The 22,050-nt window shown below is 49.6% G+C and overlaps 1 protein-coding gene across 1 annotated transcript in view; it reads right to left on the bottom strand.

Moving 5' to 3' along the window:
* Window positions 1–635: 635 nt before the first annotated feature.
* The window catches only part of CBL (Cbl proto-oncogene), a 40,002-nt gene continuing 18,587 nt past the window's right edge, over window positions 636–22,050 (bottom strand). Inside the window, exons 3-16 of the mRNA XM_083808643.1 lie at window positions 18,691–18,837; window positions 17,209–17,365; window positions 15,551–15,672; window positions 14,749–14,886; window positions 13,852–13,939; window positions 13,334–13,465; window positions 12,716–12,919; window positions 11,108–11,239; window positions 10,240–10,617; window positions 9,159–9,253; window positions 8,507–8,662; window positions 7,920–8,023; window positions 7,246–7,428; window positions 636–5,069 (exon numbers count right to left, since the gene is read on the bottom strand). Of these exons, the coding sequence (XP_083664769.1) occupies window positions 4,789–5,069; window positions 7,246–7,428; window positions 7,920–8,023; window positions 8,507–8,662; window positions 9,159–9,253; window positions 10,240–10,617; window positions 11,108–11,239; window positions 12,716–12,919; window positions 13,334–13,465; window positions 13,852–13,939; window positions 14,749–14,886; window positions 15,551–15,672; window positions 17,209–17,365; window positions 18,691–18,837 (2,317 nt within the window). The 3' untranslated portion in view covers window positions 636–4,788. The remainder of the gene's footprint in view (window positions 5,070–7,245; window positions 7,429–7,919; window positions 8,024–8,506; window positions 8,663–9,158; window positions 9,254–10,239; window positions 10,618–11,107; window positions 11,240–12,715; window positions 12,920–13,333; window positions 13,466–13,851; window positions 13,940–14,748; window positions 14,887–15,550; window positions 15,673–17,208; window positions 17,366–18,690; window positions 18,838–22,050) is intronic.

Here is a 22,050-nt window from a genome sequence, read left to right as displayed (position 1 = left end):
TAACGGAGTACCGGGGGTGTTTCGTTATGGATGTGTCAGTAACCTTGAAGGCGTTATATCTCCCATATCTATAGCGGCACGTATTGTTAATTCTATAACGTGATGGATTATATTTTATGAATTATATTCTATATACGTCCATAAACGATAGGCAGTAATTGTTAGCCTTTTGGAGCTGAGTTTCTGCGGGGCAGACGGAGGCTAACGGGCCCTCGCAGAGCAGGATTTTGGTTTCAGGAGCCACTCGGCACCGTACGGGCCCTGCGGAACCCAGCAGCAGACGCCTCGGGCCCCTGTCAGGCTCTGTTAAGGTTTGGTAACAACCCTCTTCACCTGAACCTCGGCCTTTAATTATTTCTTTTGGATTACGTCAGCCCTCGGTTGGCTCCAGCAGAGCATGTTGCACTGTAGCAGTAGACTTCTGAGTATCAACGTCATGTAAACCTTTCCTGCTCTCATTTTGTGAGCATCCCTGACGTTAATTAGGATTAGGTAATGGTGCGGAAGCAGGTCCTAGGTCAGTGTGTAAGGGACGCGGGGGGATGGACCGAACGTCCCAACTTGGGCACTCTGAACGAGGTGACGAGCGCGACGCTGCTCCTCCAGGGCTCACAGAACCACCACAACCCAGCCGCTCTGCTACGACAAAGGAAATTTTATTTAAAAATAAAACTTTGTTTTGTTTTCTTTGTACTGACACAGGTGAATGAAATCCCAAAGAAGCTCTTAGTGGGCAGCATACAAGGATGGAAACAATTAATAAATAACATTAGTATAACCTCTAAACATTAACAATGCATTTGCAAACAAAATGAGGACTTTAAACCAAGTGAACCTTAAAGCTCAGCTACTCTCTGTAAGAATATTTACCTTCTGTTTTTCCTTATTCTTTACAGATCTGAAAGGATTAAATACTGCTATTATACTTTATATTAATGACACTATTATATTTTTTTTAAAATATTTTGTGAAAATCTCAACATTTTTAACACTGACATTATACAAATCGGTGTTTGTCACTCAAGAGACGGAACGACTGCTCCTCCCCCACCAGAAATTCCAAAAAAAAAAAAAGATTTCCAGCAGGAACTTTAAAAACACGCGTCCTTATTCCCCAACTCATTTTTTAACGTGGCGCCTTCGGGAAGGCGCCCTGGGAGTTGCATTTTTTCTTGCTCAACTGAAAAAAAAAAATAATAAAATAATAATAATAATAATAAAAAAAAAAAACATTTACAGTAATGGCCCTGCCTCAAGGTTTGGCTACAGTAACGAACTCCGGAGGCGACATGCTGCGCCCCGAGGCAAGGCTCAGCCAGGGGCATGCAGGAAAGCGGGTTACGGGGAAAGCAAATCCGCTGCTTGCTGCCCAGCCACCCAGCCTCCCCCTCGGGATACGTCTCGCTGCGGATCCCGCTCGGCCACGGCGGCTCCGGGCGCCCCGAGACACCGAAACCTCGAGCGAGGCGGCCGCCGGGCGCAGGGACGTGGAGCGGTGCCCGTGTTTTGTGCCCCAGCTCCTCCCGTACCAAGGGGTTTGCTGCTTGCTTTGCGTCCTGGCTTGGCAGGTGAGGGGGGGGAAAACCAGCTTTTTTTTTTTTTAAAGAGCAGAACTCGTATTTTGTTACGAGCCAAACCACTCCCGTGCCACAGCTCTCCTGTCCTCCGCACCAGCCCCGGCAACTCACTGCCGGCACCAGGCCGAGAAGGAAACCTCCGCAGCCACAATGCTGCAAAACCCAGCAGGAGTGACAGCCGCCCGTCTCTCCCGCCCCTTCCTTTCGCACCTTTCGGAGGCACGCTTGCAGCTGCCTGCTCGGGCTCTTCCCTTTCGCAGGGGGTGCCCAGGCGCAGCCCGGCGGCGCGGCGTTCCCCTCGGAAAGGCACGAGACATTTGGCTTCGGCTTTTTGAAAGTAGCACAATCAGGTTAGCTTCTTCAGAATAAAGAGCAAGGAGGTGAGGGGGGGGGGGGGGGAAGAGAAAATCACATCAGGCTCACCTTTCTGAAAGAAAAACAGGAAGAAAAATACGCTGCACAGTGCCTGGGCAGAGCCGGAAAACACAGGCAGACCCCGCTGCACGCCAGCGGTGCAAGCAAAACGCTCCCAGGCCTAAGAAAAGCCAAGGCTTAAGCTTCTTAAATTAGTTTGAGGACCAAACGGTGCACAGACAGGACACATGCAGGGAAGTTAGCGACACACGCCACGAAGGTTGCTCTCCCTAATTGCCAAGACCTGGACAAACACCCGCGGGGACGCCCCAGAGAGGCGGACGAACCCCGAGGGCGGCCCCGCGACAGCTCTGCGAGGCCCGGCTGAACCGGGCACCCCGGGGCTCGCACGGGACAGGGCGCCGCTCCTGCGGGCGCAGGCGCTGTGCAGGCCATGAGCTGGGGCTTGCTAGCTGGCCGGACTTGGCTCTTCTGCACGACCCAGCCTCACGCCACACTTGAACTCGCTCGGGCCGAGCTTACGCGGCAAAGGCGGCGCCGAAGTGGCTCCGAAAGCAACGCGGAGCTTGGGGAGAACGCGGAGGAGAGGGGAAGGAACAGCAGGGCTCCCTCCCAAAACGACAAAGCCGGGAGCTAACTCGGATACGCTCGGGGCGGCCGGACAGCCTGCAACGCGCAGAGCTGCCCAGAGCTGCCCAGAGCTGCCCCCGTCCCCGCACAGCACCCCCGGTGCTGGACACACCAGGGGCCGAGGCTGCCAGAGCACTTGGACAGCAAGAGCAGGGCTGGTGCGTGATTACTGCCGGCTGTCGGGGGCAGGAGAAAGGAAAACCCTTCCTCCCCGAGCGCAGGATGCGGGGACATCACCTCGTCTGCAGCTCAGCACCTCCAAAAGGCCGGATCCTGCTTCCAGCAGCTCTGCACCGCTGCCGAGCCCCGTGTTGATGGGCAGAAACCTCACCAGCGCGCTGCAGTTGCACGTTTCAGCCCTGGCCCTAAAATAGCAACAGTAAGAGCTGCACTTAAGGGATCTCCTTACAGTTTCAGAGACCGTTTTATTACAGAAAGGAGGGGAGCGAGGAGCCAGCTCGTGCTTTTAAACTGCCCAGACCCCCCCGCATCCATTTACAAAGCTGCAGGTTTAGAGAGAGACCCACGCTGCGCATCAAACAAACGTTTTAGGCTTAATTTCCTTGCTAATATTCTAAGTCCCCCCCCGCCAACCGCGAGCTGTTTCCCCGAAATCTGGGCCCAGCTCCTGGATTCTTTAAAAGGGCTAAACTGCATCCAGCTGCCCCGAGCACGCCGGCAGCGCTTCAAGCTGCAACCCTTCGCCTAGTGACTGCTGCTGCCCTGGGAGTGATGCAAATAATGCAGGACACGCTTTGAAAGGCTGGCAGCCTCGCGGCGTACCCAGAGGGCCGTCCGTCTGTCAGGCTGGGATCTGCGTGTCCCTGCTCGATCGAAAGCCCCTCCAAAGGCACCACGCTGCTCACACACAAGCATATTACGAACAGAGTTAAGTAGCTGAGTATGCTGGTCAGGTTTTGTCCGAGGAACAGCTGAGTCCTGACTCTCAAAGCCCAGTGTGATTGCTTTACGGCTACAGAAGCGTCCCAGATCCGCTCTAACACAAGCTCTGGCGACTCCTCGGAGAAATGGAAACGGAAAGAAGAGCCCCCCCCGTGTTGTTGCGACAGCCATGCAGAGAACCGCTGCGTTTATTTTGCTGCAAAGCAGGCACGATACCGACGACGACATCAGCTGCACGCACCGGCTCCACGGGACAGCCTGGCACAAAAGACAACTGGCTCCCACGAAAGCTCTCTGGAGGAGACGACGGAATGTGCATGAAGGCCACTAGGCTGCGACAGCCACCATGCAGTTAAGATAAATAAAACACCGCGCTTACCAGGTGCAACATTCCTAGAGAAAGAGAGCATGGGAGTGGCCGGCGGCGGCTGCTCGAGCCCGGCAGGGCTGCACTCGAGCCTGAGCACCGCAGCACAAAACGCTCGAGGCTAAAAAAAAAAAAAGAGAAGCAGCAGCCAGTTCTTCGCTCTCCCTCGAATTCTTCCCGCCCTCTCCCACCCCTCAAAGACACGCAGGACTCGCAGCACATCCAGCGCCCTGGAATCCGACGCTGCCGGGGAGAGGACACGCGCGACAGAAATCCAACTCCCAGCGCTGCCGCGAGCAAAGCGCCCTGCAGAAGCCGGGCACGCTAGCTCCAGGCGAAAAGGGGTGATCTAAATCGTGAGCAACAAACGCTATTATTACAGGTAAGAGGGCAACGCCACAGCTAACGGGAAGCAATCAGAAGATTTCTTCCAAGGTCTCCTGTTTATTCCCAGCGGAACGCGACCGCTCGGCTGCTCCGAAAAGCCTGAGCCAGACAGCCAGCAGCCAGCAGGTCCAAACCTAGTACCATGAACCACAGGACACACCACACTGACCCGGAGACTCGGTTTCTCAGAGCATTCACTTCGAATTCACAGCACAAAACACTCCCCCCGGCCTCCAGGGCATCGGTTCTGGGATCCCTCGTTGCAACACCTCTCTCTACCAGCACCCCGGAAACAAATCCGTTCTCTCAGCCAAGAGGTCGGGGGGAAAGGACTCCAAGACACACACTGTATAAAACACCGCTCCGCTGCGTTTCATCCCACTGCTTTGAAATCTGGAACCACAAAAACCTGATAACTGATTCGGGAAGAGGCAGGGCTGACCTCCGCACGCAGTCTCTAAAGGAACCCCCTTCCCCTTCGGTGCGCAGCCGGGCTGCGGCCGCCCGGGCAGCTGGTCCGCAGAAGTTGCAGGCGTCGGAGGTGATGTGCTATGTGGCCACGTGCGCCGGGGAGGAGACGGAAACAAACTCCCGGAGAATATTCTTGGCCATTTCAATATTGTTATGTGCAATGAGCAGCGCTTTCTGAATGTCCTGATATGAGTAGCCTTGGTTCATGAGGTTCTCGATCTCGCTGGAGAGCTGCAGCGACGCGCTGGTCCCGCTGCCGGCCCCACCTGGCTGGCAGCTCCCGGCTTTTCGCTCTGAATTTATTCTCCGCGGCAGAGGCTTGGGCGGCCTTTCTGGAACTTGAGAGCCATCCGAAAAACCTGGAAGGAGAAATAAACGCGTCGCTTCAAGGAAGGGCAGGGACTCTTTTTTTTTCGGAAGAGAGCAGGACTGACATCAGACTGATAAACGGCACTCGGACACGCGCCGCTATCTCGACTCAGCCCCATCCTCCCGCACCACGGCACCGATCAGCACACGCACAAAATGGAGATTATTAGTTACAGCTCCCCCGCCACAAGCTCTCCAAAAACCGAGTTCTGTCTCAGAAGGGAACGCTCCTCTTCCTCTGCCAGCCCCTCGGCCAGGGCCACCCACACGAGCTCCTGCTGAAGCCCACCCTAGCCTCCTGGGGAACAAAAAGAGCAGCCAACAAACCAAGCGGGACACCAAACATCGCAGGGATTTAACTAGTGCCTGGTAGAGAAAATGCATTATTTACTGTGTTAATCCAACGTCTGATAATTTTGAGTCCTGACCTCCCGTACCACTGCAGAAAACATTTTTTCCTACTTTGCACATGACAAGAAACCCTTCTGCGTGAGTATTTGACATCACCTTAAAGCAAGCTGTGTTTGTCTGCTGGAAAAACCTCCTCGAGGTACTCAGGATAGATTTTTCTAACAGCTGAACTGGTGTACAACACGCAAATCCTTAAGCCTGGGAATGTCCAAACAATCCCCCTTTAAGACTGGCACCGCAGCCCCGTTCAGAACAGCAGCAGTCATCGTGGGGCCTTCCTGAAAAACCTCACCAAGAGCGCTAAGTTGGAGAAGGCTCCTCAGAAAACAAATTCATTGAGGCTTCCTCACCAGCCACAAGGCAGCTCATCTCCCCGACCGTCCCAGAACAAGCTCCTGACACATAAAAAGCTTTTTGTACGTTTGAGAAAAAGGACTACCCACTCCTCTCCCCCAAAGTGTCTTTCGAAATAGCTGTTTCAGCCTGAACCGGCTCAAATTTCAGAGACCACGGGTCAATTTGAAAGGGCAACTACCAGCTCAGCTTTTTTGGTAAATGATTAAGAAACTAAATTGTAGGGCACCATGCGTGAGAACATAAATCTGCCAAAAGGCATCCCTCACTAGCCAGACTTCGGCAGTGGCCAATACCCAAAGTTTCAGAAAACTGCAGAAGCTTCCCAGGGCAGTAACAATCAGCATTTCCTCAGCATTTTTCGTTAGCAGATCTCCAGACCCTACAAAGCAGGACAAAAGCACTATAATTTCAGGGTTGTATAAACAAAGAAGGGTCAATGATTAAGCTCCGTAGTTCATCTGGGAGCAGGATGTGAGCTCCCTCTGCCCTCCTTATCCCATATTCTACAGACACACTCACAGAGTGAGGCAGGGAGGAGTGGCAAAAGCTAACAAATCTCTTTGAACTGATAAATTCTTCTCTGAGCTGAAGAAGAGGAAACTTTGGAAACGGGAATCGGTGAAGCAGGTGAGCAGAAGACTCCGTGGGACGAGCAGGCCTGGGTACAGGAGGCTCTGCCTCCTGCCAGCCTCCAGAAGGAACGAGAAACTCGCTCCTCTCACTTGGCAAACGGCCGGACGTTGAGACGTGCTGAATCCTAAAGCCCCCCAACAGGAAGTTTCAGAGCTTCCTCTGGTGCCCCTGAGCGGTTGTAGGGAAGAAGTCAAGCGTTATTTGGAAAGGCTTTCGGAGAGACGAGGCTTTGGTTGTCCCCTGGAGAGTGTGTCTCGCAGCCAGAAGGACAAGATGTCCCCTGCTCCCCGGGGACAAAAAGCTGACCTTGCCGAGCCGCCGTGTCCTTGCTCAAGGAAGCCCAAAGCACCAAACGGGACACTTGTGCCATCTGCTGGCAACAACCGCACCCGAGACAGAAAGAGCGCACGGCAGCCATCCCGCCTTCAGCTTGAACAGCGATGAGCGGTAATATCGCCAAGCTCTGTTCCATGCCCTGGCACAAACTCTGGGCTATGCCCTGTATGACACGATGGCCTAGGGAACATCCTTAAAGCTGAGAAAAGGTTTGGCTAACTGTGATTTAAGTGTGATTTACTAGCTCAGTGATTTAAGTCAGTAAGGAAATGTATTTCAAGTCAGAAACCAAACTGAGCAAATGAGGACCAGTGTAATTCCGCCTTGCAAATCTGATTTTACAGCCTCCCCACAAAACCCTGAGTCAGGGACACCAGTTTCAAGCCATCAGTGCGTGCTATAGCATCCGGAGTACAGCTGTTCTCTAACCTGTTACAGGGTCGTTCTCCAAAGACATTCGGCTGAAGGCAGGCGTGGCGTTGGAGATATCAGACAGTGTGCGACGAGCAGTAGCAACTGGTAGTGGTGGTTTGGGGATATCGTAGCCATCTTCTTCATTTTCTGATTCTTCGGGGCCGTTGCTGGCAGTGGCTGCAGCCAGATCCCCTTCATCTAGAAGAAGAGACAGTCCGAGCTCTGGGACTGAACAGAGCCCCGTCTCTCCAGGCAGACTCTGCTCTGCAGTCCATAAAAGCACTGACAGGACACAGAACTGCTGGCCCTTGCTGCCAAAGGTTCAATGGAAGCTCTTTCCAGAAGGCAGCGCTAGATAAAAATTTCTTACCATAGATGTGGGCTGACAGCTGCTGCAGCTGCTTACAGCAGCAAAGCCCAGAAAACAAAATCTTCAAAACAGCCATTTTTTAAACAACTGTTGAGTATTTTTACAGTGCATTCCAGCCCGGCTGCTCACCAACATCCCCACATGCAGCCTGCAGTACACAGACACAAATGCTTCCACATACACCCTAGCTATTTCGACAACAAAAGCAACATTTAATTTAGCCTAAAATGCTATTCCAACTGGCACTGGGACCAATGCATTGCGTCCCAGGTTTATTTGTTGATGTTTTTGTGTCTTTTTTATCAGCACACCCACTCACCAGAAGCGCTGACAGTCTCAAAAGCAGAGGACACTGCTTGGGAGTGAATGTTGTACATCGCTTCGTACATGCAGCCATCCGTCTGCTGGTCGCACTCCAGAACTCTGTGGGAGAGAACACACATCTCCCTTCACACAGGTGACAGTGGTCAACCATCGCCCAGCTTCTGTCACTGACATTATCCACAGACACCTGCTTCAAAATGAAACCACCGCGGTTCTGAGAAAGAGCATTTGTTTCTCTAAGCGCTCTAGTGATGTCTGTTGCAAGACAGCAGATCGGCATAGAAGAGTTTAGCTGATACCACCAGAAAAAAACCTTTTCACAGAATTTTGCGCTTCAGGGGCTGCTGCCGTTATCAGCAGAAAGAGGTGGAAGCGGTTATCTAGCCCTTTTAATACTGCGTAAGGATTCTGCAAAAGAGCAGTAGCCACATCTCATTTGCAGTTCGCTACGTTAGTCTAGATCTGGTGAGCATCACTGGGGGAATTCAGCCAACAGAGCAAGCAAAATCTCCACCCTGGTAAACAAATATGCTTCCCCAGAGCTGCGAGGAGGAAGAACAGTACATGCAAACAGCGTCTCACCGCAAACTCTGAGTCATTTCCACAGGCATTTTGATCTCTGGTTTTTGTACAGCAGGACCTGGAGGCACCACTGGCAGAGAGGAAGGTGACATGTATTCAGTGTCTTCGTCGCTTTCAGACTGTTCCCCAGGAGGCAGTTTTGGTACAGGCAGTGGTCTGGAGGCAGGAGAAACAAGATATAAACACCAGAAAAGCATTTACTCTAAATCTAATTAACATCAAAGTGGCCTTTCAAACCCACAGCCGAGGTAACAGTGCTAAATTGATACTGCCTAGAGAAATAACCTGGCTTCAGTACTTGCAGCAGCCCAGCTGCAAGGTCAAGCTGGCATAAGGTCACTACGAAGAGGCAGTTAACAGTATCATATGCATCACCTGCTTCACAATGTACATTTAGAAAGACCAACTCAGAATTAAAGTTATAGAAGAGCTAAAGGTAACTATAGCCTGATTCCTATCGCCACAGCCAAAGGTAACTGTCACCACCATCCACAAATGGATGCTGATTTCATCTACTTTCATCTAGACTGCGTGCTTTGAATAAATAATCCATCCGAGACTGAAACTAAGGCTTGACAGAGTTACACCAAATTCTGTCCCCGGCACCAGCATGCACAGAGACCTACAATGACCCGCCTAGGGAACAACATACCTGGCAGCTAAGGAGTAGATAGCGTTGGCAGAGGAGGAGGGTTTAATTTTGGGGTGTTCACACTCTGAGGTTGCTGGTGGACCACTGTTCAAGCTCTGAAAGAAAGAAGTCCACATGAGGAATTAGAGGCACCAGGTCTGCCCGTGTAGTTACAAAACTGTTTGCTGGTCATCCAGCTGGGGATGGATGTCAGCCAGTCAGCCAGTTCTTGGGGACGAAGCATCTTCATTTATTCAAAAGCATTTACTGACACCTTAGAAATCCAGAAGTTCTGATGCTTTTCCCTCACTGACAGCACAGGCACAGTTTTTCTCCTGTTGCTTATTGCCTGTTTACACAAGAACTACAGGAACTCTTATCTTTGAGACTCTAATGACTTTGCTAAACTCAGCTGAAATTGGCCAAGAGGCCAAAATGTTAATAGGGAAAAGAGGAAAAGGATGCAGACAAGCGTATATACAGAGACTGAATGACAACTGTGCAACTGTCAATTCCTTAGACGATCTGGCTAAAAATGTACTTGCTTTCAATTTTTCAAGAAAGCTGGAGGTTTTAAAAGGAAAAGATAGGCAAAAGGGATCAAGGAAAGCAAAACTGCCTGTGATTTCTCTTAGAGAACAATATGTTGGGCTACTAAGTTACACATCATGATATTATTAATAATAACAGACCCAAATCTAACTCAGATTTTACCACGTTAAAGTAATCATTGTTTCTGTGTGCACGTTTCACAGGACTGAATCCTGAGAGGAGGAAATTATACTTTTTCAGCACACCGGCTCCTAATGCAAAACATTCTTGGTTTTTCAAAATTCAAAGGTGAATTATGATCATGAAATTGTGGCTCCTGACTGCTCAAAGGTAACTGGCAGATAAACCGAGATTTCAGCCTTGCTCCCAAGAGGCAGGAAAGTACAGCCCTATGAAGTCCTCCCATTATTCTCCCTTGCCTGGCATTCACCAGTTCCTCTCCATCTCTCCCTTGGCACAGGAATGCCCTATTCAGATGCAAATGACAACAGGGCACCTTGGAAGACCTAATTCCTTAAAACCAACCTTCACCCCCATCAGGTCTACTCACCACTTGGTTGTCCAGGCTGAGCGTGCTCCCAAGCCGATGGCTCTCAGCCCTGGAATCCATCTGAGAGGGCAAGGAGAAGGGAAGCGAGTGCCTGTTCGACAGCTCCCTCCCTGTCCAGTGGTCACCGGGGCTGAGAGCTGCGGAGGGGGCTTTCGGAATCGGCCGGGAGGGCCACGGATCTCCCTGGCGGGTGGAGGGCACGGGGGGCGGCTTGTCTCTGGAAGGACAGTCCCCCGGCGTGCAGGGCAGGGGCCGTCTCTGAGGCCGACCCTCGGTCCCGATGGAGTGGGGTCTGTCCGGAGGCGGCGGCGGCGGCAGGTCGCGGAGCGTGGGTGGGATCGGCAGAGGCTTGTCCTTGTGAAGGGTGCCAGGAGCAGCCTGGGAAGCAGAAGAACGCAAAAACATGGCTTAACAAAGGGAGTCCAGCCACAGAACACAGAAAGGTGGGAGGTGGGTGGCAGAAGGGTGAGGTCTGTTTTTGTTTCATCTGTTTTTTACGAGAAATTATCTCAACGGATGTGGAGTGATGCCAAGCTAGCTCTCCAGGGACACCTTCCCTACAAGCTTGTGGAGAGAACACAGTAATTACACGCAGCTACAGCTAGGCACTAAACACCCCAGATTATCTTTCTTGAATTAAAAAAAAAAAAAGAACAACTCAGGGCATCATTGGATTGGATTCCAAATAAAGGATACTAAGTGTTTCAAAAAACTTCAACTGTGCATTATTTACACAAGTCAATAAGTCATAGGAATGGCTATTTTGCCATCAGGGATGTCACAGAGAACATAAAGGATTTACCAAAGCACTCTCCTTTCTAACTGCCCCACCAAAATCCCACCCGAAAGGGCAAGGTGTGTGTTTTACCTTTGAAGAGGTCCCAGGGCTGGAAGCCCCAGGAGGGTTGGACACTCGCTGCTGCAGAAGATCCAGTCGTGGCGGCACGGGAGGGAGGGTGGCCTGTGGAGCTACCGAGAAAGGAGAAGGAGGACGTTCAACCTGAAAAATAAAAGACCAGGAAAATCAACAAATGACAAAATCCAGCAGAGCTCCTCTTCCTTGGAGAGGCTTTCAGGTTCAGTGACTTGTGCTGGCTCCAGTATCACTACTGGTAACAAATGACTGTATTAATGCCAACCACACAGCAGTAATTTAAGGTAATTTCACAGCACAACTGCATTTGTCTTGCAGCAAGCCTTGAGCATCACTAACTGGCTTAACTGTGGCACAAAACCACAATTGCACACTTAGGGGCACAATAAAGGACAAGCCGTTTTGCTGGAGTAACAAACCCGCCTTGAGCAGCAGCAAGCTGCCTTTCTTTTCGACACGAGAGGGCGTGATCTGCTGCAAATCCTACTCATCACTGCAGGCACCACTGTGCAAAGTACCTTGACTGGTGTCATGGCTGTTGCAGCAATCATTAGCGTGCAGCAAAACCTCCATTTTTGTCCCTCTTTTTCTACCTGACAGAACTGTGCCTCTTCTCTTTCTTATAAAGCTTATTTCACGAGAAAGGTTAGCACTACGTAACTTTGAAAACCTTTACACACGTCTGAACTCACTGATTGCCAGCAAATACGGCATGCTAGCCCACTGCAAACCACAACAGGATGTCACAGCAAGGAAACTGTGCTTTGCTTCCCCAAGTTATGTATACAAAAACAATCCCCAGGACTACAGTTTACAGTATTTCACAGGGTGGAAGCTAAAGAGAAATGTGACCATAGGTTAACCAGCGCAGAGCATTCCTTGTGACCAGACAAAGCAGCCTATTTTAGTGGATTCAACTATTAAAAATTAGTCAAATTCAAAACCACTTTCCCATGCTGTAAAACAATGCTAACTGTAGATGCGCAAGAGAAGCAATGAGCATTTAGAAAAAAATGTGCAGGGATGCACAAAGAATGCCTGTCACTAATGGCAGAGTTATCAGACCTCTGTTTATCAGACACCATATAAAAAGATGACAGACAAACTGACTTGCTCAGCAAAATACCCTGCCCTCTACCCAGTTACTCATCAGGACCTTGGGAAGACCGTACCTGGTTGGCTGCATTCACCGCTGGGGAAAATGGATGAGCTTTTGCCAATACGAGTGAAGTATGGCTAATAAGTGAAAAGCAGCATTGCTAAGCATGCAGAGAAGTGTTCCAGACCCAGACCTTACATTTCAATAGATCAAGGCAGCCTTTTCACCCTTCTAAAGGCCGACAAACACCCAGTCTCTCAAGGCAACGTACAAACGATCAAAGCGTGCTCGCTGCTGCTTAACAGAACAGCGTGAAGTGCACTGACAGCACTGAACCTGAATCCCTATTTACTTCACCCTCTCCATATTGATCAAAATCCCCCGTTATAAGGTCTGCCAACCCTCGCGTGCACAAAGCACTAAGACCACATCCCCTGTGAGGGAGAACATGCGGTCTTTGTACACGCTGCCGCATCTCCTAGCACACAATCAGGCGCCCTTACTTTGGTACCAGCGAGTTCTTTCATCATGAAGAGGGAATCATCGGCTCTGTCGTCGTCGTCATCATCATAGTTGGGTGAGGGAGTTCCTTCTGCCCCTTGCCGTGATAATCCTCCTCCTCCTCTGGGGTCAAACGGGTCTACTACAATCGGTTCCGTGCCTTTGATTTCACAGCGGCAAAAAGGGCAGCCCTGGCCTTCTGATTCCTTCAGGGAAGAGGAGAGATCTGTTACAACCACCCCTGAGATACAGAGATTAAATACACGGGTAATATACAGAGAGGTTTAAGCCTGCTTATAGGCAGGTACCTTTCAAATGAGGGGAAGAGAAAGACAAACTGTGCTATAAATATGGAAGATTTTCTGTCTGGAGCAGAGGAACAGCTTTTTAGCAAGTCCTTGCACTTCTTGTCTGTTCCTCTACTGAGATCAGGCATTTAACCACCTTCTCCCTGGGCAGGAGAAACCAGCATTTGTATTTCTGAACTACAGGCTTATGTCCTCGGTTACACTCCCTCACCTCCATACCTGAAGGAAACTAAACAGTTTTGGGAAGAGGATATACTGCTTCTGTAAAAAAGCAACTAGCCTCACTCAGATAAACAAGAGCCAACGCCTCACCTGCCACGCAGTGAGACAGGACGTGCACATCAGGTGGCCGCACGGTTCAATCTTCACATCCTTGTCGTTTTCAGCACATATTTTACACAGCTGGAACGTGGAGCCCATCTCACAATACAATTCATATTGTTCCTTGGAGAAAGACAGACAGACATTGTTGATACTGTAAAACAATACGCAAGATTTATCACAGCAACAGGAAATCCAACGCAAGACACGCAGGACAAAATAAATTCCAAACACTAGAACAGAGTGCAAAAGAGAACAGAAATCTGCAAAAACTTCGTGATTTTAAGTGCTAGATACATCCACCAAGCTCTGAAAAATAAGTGGGCTTCAAGTTATCCCAGATTTTTATTTAGGTTTCCCAAGAACAGCCTGGGAACGCAGGGTTCAAGGGCAGAGCCATGGCGGAGAGCACAGGAGAATGAATATTTTGCAGACCACTGTACAACAGCGCTAAAAACAAGCCTCAAAGCCAATGAGCATGACAGGATAGGACAGAAGACTTTGCTCACCTGCGTAACTTTAATGTGGTCCTGAGGTGTGGGCTCACACAAGCCAGTCAAGTCAGGATTCTGATTCCGGCCATCGGGAAATAAATAACTGTAAGCAGTTGGGGGAAAAAAAGATCTCTCTCTATATATGTACACATATACACACACAAATAAACGTGCATATAAGGTTTCTTTTGGGGGTGGGGGAGAAAGGAAATAAAGAATGAGGGTGAGAACCAAGAGGAGGGAATTCAAGGTACTCTGAGTTCCAAGTAAGTTTTGGAAGAATATTCCTATCAGGCAAAAAACAAACACGCCATTCTTTAAAATAAAAAGAAGCTCGTTTTCCTTCCTGGGAGTAATTATTGTTTTAAACACGAGGTTATCGTCCTAGTTTACTATTCTAAAATCATCCTGCAGTGAAATTGCCATGTCCAGAGTAAGAAAACTGAGCCTGTAATAGTAGTTGTGCTAGCACAGGTTAAGGATCCGACTGCAGAAGAATGTATGACAAGGGAAACGCAGGCATACACTCATCGTCTGCTGCTGCAAAGCACAATGCAGATCTCCAGTGCAAATGATAGCTGAGTACTCTCAAGTGCCAGAACAGTTAAGCATATGAATTATTCCACTGACATCAATGGGACTATTCACTTGCTTCAAGTGTTTTGCTGAATCAAGGTCTAAATAAAAAGGAAGAGCCGAGAGATGTCCAAAAGGGGGCTCGGTGATGTCAACAGCGATTGCTTGACCTCTGCAACACGCTGCCTCTCCTGAGGAGGAGACAACGTGTGATGAGCCCAGCGGGTGTATTTTACCATTCAACTGACTTTCAGGCCTTACCACAGGATTAAGATGGATAATTCACAGGAAAAAACGGCAAAAGGACAAAAACCTTGTTATTGATAAGCTACTTACAAGCCTTCCCTGAAGCCATCAATCAGTGCTTGAAAAAGGGGTTTGTTGTGGGGGATTGTCTGAAGGATGTTCCCATCTGCAGTGACGTAGCCAATGGCCCACTGACCGAGTCGTGTGCAGCTCAGCCGGAAAATGTAACTGAAAACACAGAGGAGAAGAAATTTCGGTTCAGACTGGAACGGGCAGAAAAGACTAAATGTCAAGCAGGCAGCCTTTGTCCGGATATCTTAGGACATCAAATAAAAACTAGTAGGAAGAGCTGGATGATTTATACCAGCTTTTCTCACTTTACCCCCAGGCAGATCAAAGGAGAACTTTGCAATCTGATACAAAGTGAGAAAAACTTCCAAGCACCGGGCTCCACGTGAAATGAAACCCAGGGTCCACAGCAAGAGAACTCAGCATCCTCATAATCATTTGTTTCAAATTATCTTAAGGAAAATAAAAAAAACAGACCACACAAGGATTTAATTTTTAAAAGCAGCACAGAACTAGAGGTGCACTCTGGTGCACCCCTTGTTCAGGGTCCTGGCCAGCCCCCAGGTTAGGCTTGATCCGGCAGCGTCTGCCTCTGCCTCCTGCTCAAGCCCGAGGCGGCAGCTGGGACGTTTGTGCGGTGGGCTGGAGGTAAGTTGTGATGTGGAGAAGAATGTCTGAGCGCAGGACAAGCTAGAGTTTTTCTCAGTTTAAAATTTCTGAGGAAGGAGGACAAAGACAAACCCAAACCCAGTCTCCTCCGTCAGTGAGTAATCCCCGATGTTATCGAGAGCCATCAAAAGGGCCACTGCTGCCAAGCACCAACCTGCCAGGTTTGTGAATGAATTTCTGAAGCCGGGCTTTCACCTCATCATAGGTTAGGAATGCCATATAACCAGGGTGAGTCACCGCGAGGCTATTCCAGTTCCTGAGCAAAGAGGACCATGGCTATAGAAAGAACAAAGAAGTATATTAATAATACCACACGCTTCTAAGAGGCATCAACACACACAATGTTCCTTAAGAAAAGGGGTCGTTTTTTTAGTTAAAGCGTCACGTTCCTTATCCCACCCTAAATCCTGCAGAGGAACTAGAACCTGTATTTTCCTGCAGCGGCCTTAACATTTGAAATTCTCTCATCAGTGATAAAAATATCACCGAGGAGAGAAGTTAATCAAAATCCCTTTAAAAAACACCAAGGGAGAGGTCACTGAGGTCACAAAAGGACGGCTCAAGAAAAGCTACCAATATGTGCTGCTTCTGCAGAGAAAATTACTCACTGCTGAGACGGTGATGGAGACAGGAATTGTCTAAGATTATGCACAGGACCAGAAACCATGACTAGTCGGCTGCCTAACAAAAACTTCCTACGTGGCCTCAGGAAAGTGATCTCCCCTCTCTGTCTCAGTCTCACCGTGTGTAAGATGCTTGTGACTATTCCTGAGCCACCTAACCTCACTTGGGTGTGGCAAGGATTGCTGCTTAGGCTGAGGTTTGAATAAATAAACCAGCATATACAAGTTAAATATTCCCAAAAACGATGCCTGAAAAGTCGTAACAACAGTTTGAAAGCCTTCAGTTCTGAGAAGTGCTTGGGTGTCTAAATTTCATTCAATTTTTCCAAGTTTCTCAACTTGCCTAAGGTACTAGCTCTCCCCAGGAAGTCTGTATCTCTCGGAAATCACAGCGGCTCTTAACTCGCTCTTTGTGTACTATAGCTGGAAAAAGTGCTGAATGAGATCAGATGCATTGCAACACCAAACATGGGAATTTTTCATCTAGCCGTATCTTAATTACAACCCACCCTATCACAAGGGAAAAGGCAAGTCAGAGCCAAAGAAGTAAGTGTTCGTTCTTGTAAATACCCAGTTGCACCATCAAAAGCTGCGTTTTAGAGCTCAGAACTATTAAAGACCGTGGGTTACAATTTTACCTACTATTAATATCCCCGCAGTAACACAAACATTTCTTGCACACGGAACACAGAATGCGTCTGCGACATCCTGGCTGTGTCAGTTCAAAAGCTAGGAAGCACAAATTTCCATGCTCCTCGTGCTCCATCCTGAACATCCCCCCACGGAAAATAAATCTAACACGAAAGAATTGGACGCAAGGAAAGGCAGACTGATAAACTCAGCTTCGCATTTCCTGGCTTACAGAAGTTGTGTCAGGACTTCAGTCTAAAAGTGACCTTTGAAAAGGAAAAACTGATTCATGGGAGGATGCTGGATGTGCCTTACATGCAGTTGCAATTTATATTTAGACAACGTTTTCTTCTTCAAACAGAAGTATCAAACGCCCTTACGGCAAAATAGGGTTCTAACTATTACCAAAACTGGCCAGAGGATGAGGGGCAAGAAGACCAAGTCCTGTACAACATAAATAATGTCATTTTAATGTGAAAAATACGGTTCAGCCTGGGAAAAGAGTCTGACCGGAGGCACTAAGATCCATTCCAAGTGATTCGCATTCCTCAGTTCTTACCTGAAACAGTCGTGTGAAGATATCGAATTCAAATACTGAAATGTAGTCATTGCACGTCAAGTCAATCGTGGACTTCAGGGCCATGGCTTCCAGTCCCGAGCTGATCGGGTGCACCTCATGCAGGGCTTGACGGAAGCTCTTCCAGGGAACGATAGTCCTGGGGAAAACCGAGCCACCTGTAAACGCGGTGTGTCTGAAGAGCACCGTCACGTACCCACCTTGTGCGTTTTATTTGTGAGTATACACCTCATGATAACAGAGGAGAGGAAAATCAGAATTAGCCACAAGAGGTTTACTCACGTTACGTGAGCAAAACGCTTCTTGGCACTGAAGGAAATTAACAGCCCAGCACACTTTAGCCAATTTTCTCTGCATACACACAATTCTGGGAGCTGACGTCCATCTCTGCTTTCTCCTTCCCCTTTTTCTGCAGTGCTATCACGTCAGTGTTTACATAAACCATGGGCTGTATACGGCACTATCACTTGATAAGAGTTTCATAACGTTCCATTAAGTAGAGAAGGAGTTAGCAGTAAGTAGAGCCCTAGACAGTTAGAACATAAAATAAAAAAGCTGCAAGCAATTCTCTAAACGGGGATTAACTGCAGAAGTAAGATAACCAGAAACCGAAACAGAGGCTCCTGTTTAAAGGAGTAATTTCCTTCTTTTAAAACATCAAGTGGAGTAGAAACCCGTTATGAACACACCTAGCTACAGATAACTATAGTACCCGTGAGTAAATATATCACTGCTTTTTGTTCTGACAGCTCCTAATTAAACTCTGCATGTGAAATGCCTTAGCTAGAAAGCAGTGCCCAATTCCATTAACTTTCATCCCCCAACACTGCTGGGGACACCTCTGAAGTTCATTTAGTCAGCGTTTTATTAGATACAAAAAATTGAAAGTGACATTTCAACAGTTTGCACCTACATATACGTTGCACTCAGCCTTCTCCTTCATTCTATCTTACCAAAGCCATTATGCAAACTGACAAAAGTTCAGAGAAACCAGAAGAAAGGTGACTAAGTGATCGGGAAGACTAATTGGAGGGAAGATGAAAGAATTTAATCGAACGGCTTAGCTAAAGGACAGCTAATACTGGGGGCATGGTAACCTTCGGAAGAAGAAAGCAGATTATTTTGCAGGGTTCGTGGAGCTCACTTAGAAGTTAAGGAATTAAATTAAGGAGAGGAACATTTAGGCTTAATAATCCAGGGAACCTTGTGGCAGTGCCACAGTCTCCTAGGGAAAGTGGAGAAGGACCGATCGCTTCGCACATTTAGAACAAGACAGGACAAAGAAATGGAAAACATAAAGTAGGAACAATCCTGTACCCTACCCGAGAGAGTGGACCAAATGACCTAATGGGTCTCTCCCAGCATTAATTTCTCTGATTAACCTCGGTAACGATTCTTCTGAGTCACAAAACAGCACTTCTAGTGGTGTTACATCCGTAATGTCGAGCACAGCTAGAGACTTACTTCTCCCCAAAAGCTTTTCTCCAAAACTCTGCAGCGTCTGCCTTGGTGATCCGGAACGTGTCTCCTTGGAAGAGGCCGCTCGGGAAAATACCTTTGAGTTCTGCCAGCATGTGGCTGAATATCAGGGATAACTTGGTCAGGTTACGCCTGCAAAGGATCACAGAAAGAGAAGTTTCTTTTAGAAAAGACGTGCTTTTGCACCGTGAACAAGCCGGGCAGAAGCAGCCCAGCCTAAAAACCCCCTCCTATCCACTTTTCAACTGGTCACCCAGCATCCAGGACACATCCAGCACACGGAGCTTATCAGCAAGGTCGGCGTTTGTTAGGGCATTTTCCACTACGACTGCCTTGCAGAACCTCTTTGAGGCAGCCAGGTTATTTCCAAGGCAAATTCCCCCCGTCAAAAGGAAACAAACTCAGAGAAAACATTGAGGAACATCACTCAGACCCTGCCCGTTAAGGAAGAGCAGAATCAGAGCCTAACGCTCATCAAGGCACCTTTGATCTCAGGTCTGAACATTCCTTCTGAGAGCACACACGACTAATATATTTGACGTCAGGTCTGAAAATTCGTTGTGAGAGCACACACAACTAATATATTTGATGTCAGGTCTGAAAATTCGTTGTGAGAGCACACACAACTAATATAATCACACCTGGAACCACACAAGCTGAGCGTCCTCCCAAGCCCCCCCGTGTCCCAGCAGTACCTTTGCTCAGAGAAAGTCTCCCAGTCACAGAGGGCCCAGCTCCCAAGGGAAGGTCAAAACCCTTGCGGTTTCCTTCCAGAACACCCGCGGTTTCCTTCTAAATGGGTAATGACCCTGCCACAAAAGCTTGAGGGTCAGGGTGCTGAACCGAATGGCGCTGGCAGGTCCCTCTGCCCGATGAGATCCATGTACCAGGAGGGCTCTGCCCCATCGGGACAGGTCCTTCCCTACACCGCAGAAGGAACCGGTACCTCGGGGAAAGCAGAGCTGCTTCTCCAGTACATCCAAAGCCCCGATCTGGCCAGAGGACTGTCAAGACACCGAGCAACGTGACAGGTTACGTTTGCAGGCTGCAAAACACTGAGCTGCTGAGAGAGGGGTCGGAAGCCCACCCCGTGACAGAGCAGTTTCCCAACACCTCGCTTCCCAAGCCCTCCACCTCCCCGAGGACAGGGAAAGCTGGCAGCAAACGCAGCTCCCCCAGCCCCGCTCCTTCACCGGTTTCTAGCACCCTGCTTGGTCGGTCCCAGCTTGCTTCATCTTGGGCATGTTTCAATCCCCCTCGTGCCACGCGCGCCATTCCTAGCTGAAATGCCTATCCGGGAACCTGCTCCCGGCCTTTCTGCAGCTATTTCCTGGGCTCAGGCCCCCTAGCTCCCCGCCACGCTTCCACGGAGCCTAAACCCACCTGGAGGTGACTTTGCTCACTGTGATATGTGACCGTCCACCGCCAGCCCTTTCTGCACGCTGTAACCCAGCCTGGGTAACTAGAACAGACTTTTCGTACCCTACAAAAGGCACACGGGATTCGAAGGTATAAATCACCTCCGGCAGTAGCTTCCCTCTCTCACCCTCGCTTATTCAAGAGCGTGTTGTTTTGTGGCTAAGCACCGAGAGCTGCTCAGTGCTCGCAGGAGGTGCCAGCCACGCAGCGAGGGATCCTGGTTTGTGTTATCTCCCACGTGTCCAACACCAACAGATGCTGAAAACGAACCCAAGTGAAACCACCCGGACGCCCTTCTGGAGGCTGCTCCATTCGGCAGCTCTCCTGTGGACACACGACGTGTTGTACGTGTTGTAAAGCAGCCACAAGATTTGGTCCTTTGGCTCAAACACCGCCAAAAAGCTTTCTTTGTTGTTCACCGGTCTGCGTGAGTTAAGAGGAGAGGGGCTGTTAGGAAGCCCTGGTGCACCACAGCTCCAGTCCTACCGCTTCGTCAGCCTGACCTACGGATTGCCAGCGTAATTCCTCACCTGCTGCTTCAGGGAAGTTTATTTAAATACAAATCAAAACACCAGACAGGGACCTGCGTGGAGGAAACGCTACGCAAGTCAAGGAACTGCATGAGGACAGCGAGATGCCAGCTCCCCGCGTGAACACGACCGCACCCGAGCGGCGGCACGGACCCGAGCCGTTCCCTTACCGGGGAACCCGGCCCCGCATTACCCCACACTGCTGCAAGGCCGAGCAACTCAAAGTTTCCTATTCCTCTTCCCAGTAGCAGCAAGCAGCTCTGCATTCACCACGAAGGCTCAGCTGAGGAGGCACAGCCCCAGCTCATCCCTCGGACTTGATGATTTAGTGGTAAGCTCGCAGCCCAGCCGCCCCAGTTGGAAGCCCGCATGTTGTTGTCCCAGTTATTGGGTTCCCCTTCTTGTCCCCACAACACATTTGGCTGACAAACACCAGAAAAATTGCAAATCGGAGGTCCCAGCTGCACAGCTCGCTCCCCCAGCCCTCTTCTGAAAGTTCTCACTTCAATAAAATGACAGAGGAGAGGACAGTGCGTGGCCACGCGAGGAGGAAAAGCAAACAGCAGGCTGGTTGGAGTCATTTAATGCATTCGCAGCTCAGGCAGCGAGAGAGAGATGGGAGTTGGATGTACTCAGTTTATAAACATAGAGCTAACATCGCAAATGACTTTTCCGCACTAACACTGAAGCACTTTGCAAGAATTAAACTCTGAACAACCTCCTTGAAGGGCTAGCGGGCAACGTCTGTGTGCAGCCTCAGCAAGGAAAGGGGCAGTAACGCAGCGCTGGGGGATGCCCAGCGGCTTCCACAGCACCAGCCCGCCTGGCATCCTTTCAGTTAGGCAGGCCAGCACTGACGCAGCACTCCAGGAGGTGAAAAGCGGCTTATTTCCTCGAAACGAGTGCGTGCAATATCCGGCAGAAGGAAGGAGAGCCAGAGCAGGTAGTGACCCCCCTGCTGCTGCCCAGCACAGCGCGAGGCCCCGGGTGGGATGGGGACACGCACTGAGGAGCACCGAGCTAAGGGAACACAGCAACCGTGAGCTCTGCAGAAGCCAAAAGGAGATTCCCGGGTTCAGCTGCTCATCAATTCTGCCTCGGAGCCCTCCTCCTGCCTGCGCCGTGGCTCAGGAAGCGCCTGCAGGGAGCTGAGCACAGCCCCGCGCACGGTGAGAGAAGCGCCGACTTCCGCAGCCTCACCGGGGATAAACAAACGCCTCGACGCACACACGTTGCGGGACAGGGTGCTGCCAAAAAGGCTCCCAGTGCCCAACCCGTTTCCGTTCTTCGCTTGAAAAGTCGCCGTCACTTTGTGCAAATACTGAGTTGCATCTACGTAAATAAAAACAGGAAAGCAGGGGGTGTCCACACACAACGCCGTGCGATAGGAGCTGGC

The sequence above is a fragment of the Anser anser genome (assembly GCF_964211835.1).
Source record: "Anser anser genome assembly, chromosome: 22".
NCBI lineage: Eukaryota > Metazoa > Chordata > Aves > Anseriformes > Anatidae > Anser > Anser anser.
This window is presented reverse-complemented; position numbering and strand designations above follow the sequence as displayed.